A 7,946-nucleotide genomic window follows, 5' to 3' on the forward strand; every position below is an offset into this window, starting at 1 on the left:
TCTTAATATTTGATGGATCAGGTATTAATGGTATATGACCGTTTAAGTGGAAGGATTGGGATTTAAATGATTTTTCCTTTTTATTAAGTTTAATGCGTAATAAATAACTGTTCACGCGCACAAAAAAGTCGGCCACACACGCGCTTGGGTTTGGGTGTCCGGAGGGGTAATTAATATCACTTTTTTATATTTTAGGTGTGTAATAGATCACCACTAAAGTTTAACTGTGAAAATGACTTTTGGGGTATAATTTAAAGGTCAATTTATGACTTTTGCCTTCAATTAACTTAAAGTTAGGCATTTTTTACTATTCCAACCGTTACATTCTGATTATTAGAAGGACAAGAATTTCTTTAAGGAGAGAGAGAGTAAGTACGGGGATGGAAGAAGTTACCCTTGGGTTTTTACAATTGCCTACTCCAATTTTCTTATAGGCTTCATTAACATCGTGTCTGTTGGCTTTTAACTAATTGTTAAGCGATATGCAAAGTGATGCCTTTTGGTTGTGTCCTTTGGATTATGTCTAATTATTATGACCTTTGAGTTTTCAATATACAAACACATATTAAATGCGAAAATCAGGGAAAATTTTAAAAAATCGAGAAATAGATAAATGGATTTCTTGACTTTAGAGAGTGTCACATCACCGGCCTATGTCCTGTAATTATATATATATAGATAATTTAACACAAAGTCCAAATTTAAGGGACTATTTTGACCCTTTTTCTTTTACTTTTAAAGAGACTTTTGACCCTCGTTACTTTATAAGGCAAATGCTTAAACTTTAAAGACCATATGAAAAAAAGAAAAAAAGAAAAAATACCTTACTTAAGTGACTATACGAGGAATTGTCTCCCGAATTTACCGTTTGTGAACACATTAAAAAAGCAGAATCAAGAACAATTTCATGCTTTCTTTCATTTTTTTTCCCTTTGTCTCACCAAGACATCTTTTCTGCTGGAAATCTTGTAAGCCTACCATGAAACATCTGTCTTGAAGAATCTTTGTATAATCTTATCAACTCAACATTTTAGTCCAGTTGTGTTTATAAGTCCAATACTCCCATGGCCCTGATTCACTGATTGATGTGTAGGGGCGAAGCCCACGCATCGGTTACAGGTTTGCTCGTGTTAAGTTAATATTTTAATTAATTTTGAAACATTTCATCTGATAAAAGTTTTCAAACTAAATGAATGTGAATTTGAAGATACATTCTTCATTTAGTATTTTACGTTTTAGGTTCTTGAAAGTTACATGAAAGCTGCATGTATTTTTAAAAAAATTCATGAACCTATTTTATCCTATTTAATGAAAACTTTTATGTTATGTAATTTTTATCCTATAAATAGTGTTTCATTCTTTTAGAAAAGGCAAGCACTTCAAGAAAACAATTTCCCCTAAAAACTTTAGAGACATTGATCAAAAGGTGAAATCACCAATTCAAGAATAGAAGAACAACTTTCTTGAATAATACTTGTTGTGGCTTAGTTGAATCCCGAAAATAGAGTTGTTATTTATTCTTCCGTTTACTCGTGGGAGAGACTCCAACTATCTTCAAGAAACGTCTTAACGTGCCTCTAAGTCAAGCAAATTTATTTTGAATTTCTTTTATTATTATCATCCTTGTTCCAACAGCTCGAACCTAGTACTTTTGGTCCAAATCCTATATATGTATTAAAAGATTCATTGAATATGCAAATTATTAATTTAGAAGCGACTAACTTTAAAGAATTAAAATCTTGTACTCATAAGTTCCGAATCCTTATTCTGCGACTGTAATGATGTGATAATGTAGGTCTCTAGTAGCAGAAAGATCACGAATCACATCTTTTGAGCCTATTAGCTACTTAAATTCTAGGAGGCAAAGATAGCAATGACAAGACTTGAAGAAATAGTCTACCTTTACCGTCAAGAAAATCATAATCATTGGTTGATTTTTTCCAGAAAGTAGAAAGATTTTATGGAGATAATGACTTGGCAGAAAAGAATGCAACTTCAGTTTCCTTCGTCAAGCATACATTTTCAAGTTCTTCCTGACAGAATGAACAAGAATATAATCATTTCTCTCCCTCAGATTCAAGACTTAAATTCAAACTTCAATAAGTATTTTCCTTGCATATATGTCCGGATAACCCATAATTGCTCGAACTCTCATTTGCTATTGTAAATGAAGAACTTGCGTCTCGTGGTGTAAGTTGTTTACTTTCTTGGTAGCCGAGTTATATAGCAATGGAATAAAAGGTCACATGCACCATAAACATACTCTTCGTGGACTAGCTGTACAATTAAAAGCAGAACTTCATAGGGAGCGTTTAGTGAAATAGGAATAGCTCTTCATTATGACGTCTTCCCAAATGTTCCACGTACCCAACAAACAGGAAGTGTACGCATTTGATATCTAAAACAAGTTCAAGATTCTTCTTTCATCTGGCTTGATGGTAGAGAACCTTCAAAAGTACGTAGAATATTGTAAATATTAAGGGAATGATGCTATTTTGCAATTAAAAAATAACGAGGGGCTTATAAAATACCACTTAAATCTTGACTATGGAGGGGCATACTGGCACTTAGACCCGTCTCGACAACATTATGTAGCTCATCATCCCATATGTTAGATAACTGAATACAATAAGTAAGTCGAATTGTTAGATTGTGGAGTATGGCTATTTATGCTGCAGTGGTAAAACGAACATTCATGACCCACTACATGAGATAAATAGTACTTCTTTCAAGTTTAAGTGACACACTGTCTTTTTTAGTCTATTCCAAAAAGAATTGACGTCTAAATTTGGGAACAATTAGCTTTACACTTCCCATTTTACCCTTCATGAGAACCTTTTATAACCACACAAGTGTTGTGACATGTTTTACACCACAATTTTCAAAAGTCCTTATTTCTTTAATAAACTACGTGCTCTTTCAAACTATGTCACATAAATTAAAATGGAGTGAGTATTCAGAATGCTACCTGTAATGAAGACTCTTTGTAGCCACCATTCATAGCAGCTAAATTGGTATTGATGGATTTGAGAAATGCATCGGTAGCATTTCCAAAACCAGGAAGACCCGACTGAAGCAGGCCGGGTTGCAGTTGATGCAAGGACTGATATGGCATTGTCATATCAGGAGCAAAACCAAGTGACGATGAAGGACCCGCTCGTGAATGGAGAATCTGCAAGAAGTAAAAGGATGCTCTATCTGTAGAAACTAGAAATTATGTAGCATGTTCTGCTTCATGTAATTCCAAGAAAAGTGCACTGTTTACTTACATCTTTTGCAAGGAGCGCATCAATATTAAAATCCAGCTGGGGGTTAATAGTCGCAAGCTTCATTGAAAGGAACTGAGAGAACAAGAAGTCCAGTCATTCTCAAACACATACTGTTAAGAGGCCATGAAAAGAGGGTTCTCTTCTGTTTCCAGTGAACTTTTTACATGACATGATTTTGCAAGAAATTAGCAACAACAATGAAAACAATCAGACACCAGTGATTCAGAAATCAGAATCAATGCAGTGTTTTGTGGACGGTAGATGTTTGTGAATTACATTTAAAGATTAGACGCGATATAACAAGCCCAAAAAAGAGGGGAAAATCATTCATTAGACATCATCATCTGAACAACACAAATATGGATTTTGAGGGAGGCATAGGGTGATAACAAAATAAAATTTGGATAGAAGAAAGAAGGAATTAGTTATTAGGAGTAAATAGCATACCTCAACCTGTCTTTGAAGAGATTGTACATAATTAATTATTTCATCGAGCATTACTGCTTTCCCAGTGACCTGCGAATTACCGGCTCTAACTCAGGCCGCATAAAGAACAGATCCTTCTTGTTTTGAAACAGGTAACATAGAACAGATCCTTCTAGTTGTGATGGATGTTTCACAAAAAGTCAGTGTATTGAAAGAAAATAAAAAGTTACCTTGTTGCAACCAGGTACAAGATCCTGAAGAAATTTCATCCGTTCACTGATCTTCTCCCTCCTTAGCTGTATCAAAATAAAGTAAATCAAATCTGAAAGAACTACAAGATGAAATCTTAGTACAATTTTTAAGCTTCTATTTTGGAGTCTTACTCTTTCTGCAAGGCTATGGCTATTTGTTGCCTGGCCTCTTCGAGCTCGAATGTGTATGTATTCTTCTTTAGGGGGATCAGCAGATTTAGTCCCCAGTTTACCATTTTTTCCACCAGGCCTGCAGGCAGTGGAATTCAAGTTTTGCTCTCCCTTCTGAAGTTCCGTTTGATCTTTTGCAGGTTCAGCTGGTGGTTGTTGCGCTCCATTTCTTTGATCAACTTCTGCATCCTAACGGAATGACAAGAAAACTCAACATACAAGAACTTGCACAAAAAAACATTTGAAAAACAGGCTATTGTCATCTACAGAAAGAATTGGGCTCTTTTCATTTTTGGCCTAACAGACAAATTTAATTACGGCTGCTAGACAAAATATACAAAACATATACACTGATTAGGTATATTATGTATACAGTATGTATATTATATGTATATTTATACTTAAATATACAAAACCTATACATTTGCTGGCTATTTTGTAAATTAGATCACCGAATGGCATTGGATTATAGTTATCTCGAAAATAAGGTTTATACAAGCAAGTAGTACCTGACCACTTCTTTTCCTTTTCTTTGAGCCAAGGCCCTTAGCAGAAGAATCCCCACCCTCCAATTCTTCTTGATGGCCACTACATTCAGTTTCATCAGAGTCATTTCCAGAAATGCCAACACATTCCTTTGCTTCATCCCGAGACCTAACAAAGCTTACATTTTTCTCATTCTTGAGGGGGCTTTTATCCGTAGCCCCGTGTTCAAGAGGTAAAGAAACATTCTCAGAACTTCCACCCGCATTTCCCATTTGCTGCTCTTGTGGCCGCCGGAAGGCCAGTCCGTTATGATATGTATTAGGAGAACTAGGGATGGTAAAGGGGTTCATCATATCACCAACTTTTCCTCTACTGAAGCATGAAAATCTTGCAGCTCTTTCAATAAAACCTGAATCAGCTGGCAACTGAGTTAAGCTTTGAGGAAGTATACCAGTAGTAGGGGGTGTAAACGTGCCTCCTTTCAACGTTGCATTTGGTTGAGTCCAAACAAATGCTGAAGTTCCTAGTGCATTCGTAGTGCCAGAATTCATTTGAACATTAGTATCACAGAAACCTAAGTTTGATGAACTGGCAGGATGATCCCAAACACTAGCACACAACGAATCCAGTATTCGGTTGCTACTAGGAACCATCCCCATCGATGCATTTGTCAGATTGCTGCCACTTAATTGCCAATCTGAGGACATATTTGGTAATTGGAAGTTCATAGAATCTTGACTCCTCTTTTCTGGTTCAACATCATCCTTGCTAACAATATCCATCCTTTTAAAGTCTAGCAAATCCACCAGACTCAAAAAAGTTTCTCCTTTGGCTACTTCACAATATCCTCATTATTCTGTATTTCACAATTTTCAGTAAAGATCATACATACAGTCATACAGGTGGAGAAATAGGAGCAACTGTCGTTCATGTATAATTTCTAACCATAGTCTCAAAATTTCCAGTTCAACAAGATGAAACAAAAACTAGACAAGTCTGTATACTAGAAAATCAATTAAGAATAACAGAAATAAGTCAAAGGTAAGCCACCCCAAACAGCTGGAACATACATACCAGTTCAAAATACAAAATGGAGAAAGAAAATGTACGGATCATGGAAATTGAAATAAAACCAAGAACTCAAAAATATTCAAACTAGCACTGAGCCAATTATTCCAAAGCATTCGCAAGAATCTAAGCAATAACTCAAATTACACTCCTAAAAAATCTGATATTAGCGACGAACAAATTTTGTAGCTATACAACAAAAATAAAAAAAAATTGTTACCTAAAAGCAATTTAGCGACGGACTAACGACTGATTTCAGTTTCTTTTGTAGTGTTACAACAGAGAAACCCCCCAAACCCCACCTTTCTTCTCACAACATTATCCAAGAAAACACATTCCCAGTTCAATAAAGAGTATTTGCAGTTCATTTGCATTTAATTCCAGCATTTAAAACCCTAGTCAGAAGGAAAAAGACCTGACTAGCTACTAAAAGTGGGAAAGAAGAAAGATACCTCATTTGAGATTGTGTGCTACTTTTGGTACTCTATATAACCATTTTCTTGAATTTGCTACTGTTATGTACAGTCACTGTATGTATGCAGAGACAGTAAAGATAGTTGAGATATAAATAACATAACAGTACTGGTTACCAAACCAGAGTCAAAAAGAGAGAGAGAGAGAGAGAGAGAGAAGTGTACAAGAAAATGGGGAGTACTTATTTATTTTTGATCATAGAAAAAAGGAAAACTTGTTATCAAAGGTCCCTGTGCATTTATACCAACGCCTACATCAAAAATAGTGTCTTGATGATTAACCACCGCCACTGCTACTCTTATTATATTGAACAAATATGAAGAAAAGTATTAAAATCAGTACCAGAATTAATTGAACTACTCTTGGTTGTGATGTTTGGAATAGTTTTTGAAGATATTTTGGATTACTAAGGCTCGTCTAACATGATACGAGGGATAAGGAATAAATAATCTCGTGATTAAATTTAAGATGAGTTTATTTTACGTTTGGTTGGAATAAAATTACATATAATTAATATCAGGAATAGTTATTCTGGAACTGTAGTTATTCCTGTGGAAAGATAAAATAATTAATCATGGAATAACTAATTCCAAGATAAGTAATCTTGGGTAACTTGTTTCCCAACCAAATGACCCCTAAGCGGTATAGTAAGACTGGTGACATCTATTCACTCTTAATTAATCAAACATTTCAAATTTGAGTTTTTAAAATGAAGAAATTTTTATTAGGGATAGAGGGAGATTCAAATTTTCAAGTTTATGGATTCTTATAATGATTTCAAGTAAATATCACATTCAATATTTTTATAGATATTTAGTGAATTTTTATTACATACATAATATTTGAGCAAAATTCTATTGTGTTCACGTGAACCAGTAACTCATCTGCTAGGTGTGTCCCTGAGTACGCAGCCTTCCCCTTTTAGGGGTCGTTTGATAGGAGGATAAGTTATCCCATGTAGATGGGATTGGGTGAGATAAGATGAGATTACTAATCCACCCTTTATGTGGGATTACTAATCCCACCTTTTATCCCATCTACATGGGATTGGATGTAGGGTTGGGCGTTCGATTTTTCGGTTCGGTTTTATCAAACTTCGATTTTGCTATTTCGGGTTCGATTTTTTGAAGGTGGACACCGAACACCGAACCAAACTAGTTCAATTCGGTTCTTTCGGTTTTGGTTTTTTAAAGTTCGGTTCGGTTCGGTTTCGGTTTTTTCAATTCGGTTTTTTTGATATGATATTAGAAGCGATTCCCTTGACACTAATTCATATTCTCAAAAGAAATAAAACATAAAACTGATAAATTGAAATCAAAATCAAACAAACAGGATATACAAGAATAGAAAACTATAACCATGATATAGGATTACTAGGTGTTATATACATACCGTAAGAATAATTAAGTAAACACATAAAGGACATACATTAATCTTAAAGACACATCCTAGTTACCTTCCTTAACATATTTGATTTTCTCAACTGAAGTAGAAAATTAGGGATACAAATGCAAAAGAGGGCTTGTTACAATTGAGTTTTTTTTTGCTTTAAACTTAATGGGCCTGAACTATTTTAATTTTTTTGGGTAATGTATTAAATTTCGGTGTGTGTTCGGTTTTTCGGTTCGGTTTTATCAAATTTCGGTTCGGCTATTTCGGTTTCGGTTTTTTGAAGGTGGACACCAAACACCGAACCAAACTAGTTCGGCTCGGTTCGGTTTGTTGAAGTTTCGGTTCGATTTTTCAATTTTCGGTATTTATGCCCAGCCCTAATTGGATGGGATATCAAAAAAGCTATCCC

At 34.9% G+C, this 7,946-nt stretch overlaps 1 protein-coding gene across 3 annotated transcripts; it reads right to left on the minus strand.

Annotated features, from left to right (window-relative positions):
* Nucleotides 1-1,956: 1,956 nt before the first annotated feature.
* LOC132614237 (transcription factor bHLH49) lies at nt 1,957-6,356 on the minus strand. Of its 3 annotated transcripts, none has more exons than XM_060328653.1 (9): nt 6,124-6,354; nt 4,627-5,459; nt 4,079-4,306; nt 3,926-3,991; nt 3,717-3,785; nt 3,270-3,341; nt 2,969-3,172; nt 2,532-2,619; nt 1,957-2,447 (listed from the first exon to the last, which is right to left on the minus strand). In XM_060328653.1, exons 2-9 carry the CDS (start codon nt 5,383-5,385, stop codon nt 2,410-2,412), a joined length of 1,524 nt encoding a protein of 507 aa, XP_060184636.1. In that variant the 5' UTR covers nt 5,386-5,459; nt 6,124-6,354; the 3' UTR covers nt 1,957-2,409. The 3 variants fall into 3 exon arrangements, with proteins under 3 accessions (XP_060184636.1, XP_060184637.1, XP_060184638.1); XM_060328654.1 differs by lacking the exon at nt 6,124-6,354 and adding an exon at nt 5,892-6,109; XM_060328655.1 differs by lacking the exons at nt 1,957-2,447; nt 2,532-2,619 and having other exon boundaries at nt 2,975-3,198; nt 6,124-6,356.
* Between the last annotated feature and the right edge of the window lie 1,590 nt (nt 6,357-7,946).

The sequence above is a fragment of the Lycium barbarum genome, chromosome 10 (assembly GCF_019175385.1).
Source record: "Lycium barbarum isolate Lr01 chromosome 10, ASM1917538v2, whole genome shotgun sequence".
Classification (NCBI taxonomy): domain Eukaryota; kingdom Viridiplantae; phylum Streptophyta; class Magnoliopsida; order Solanales; family Solanaceae; genus Lycium; species Lycium barbarum.

Coding starts and splice junctions, on each gene's coding strand:
- LOC132614237 (XM_060328653.1), bottom strand. CDS start 5,385: ATGGATATTGTTAGCAAGGATGATGTTGAACCAGAAAAGAGGAGTCAA. Junction 4,307..4,626: donor AAAGGAAAAGAAGTGGTCAG/GTACTACTTGCT, acceptor TCATTCCGTTAG/GATGCAGAAGTTGATCAAAG. Junction 3,786..3,925: donor TTGTACCTGGTTGCAACAAG/GTAACTTTTTAT, acceptor GGTAATTCGCAG/GTCACTGGGAAAGCAGTAAT.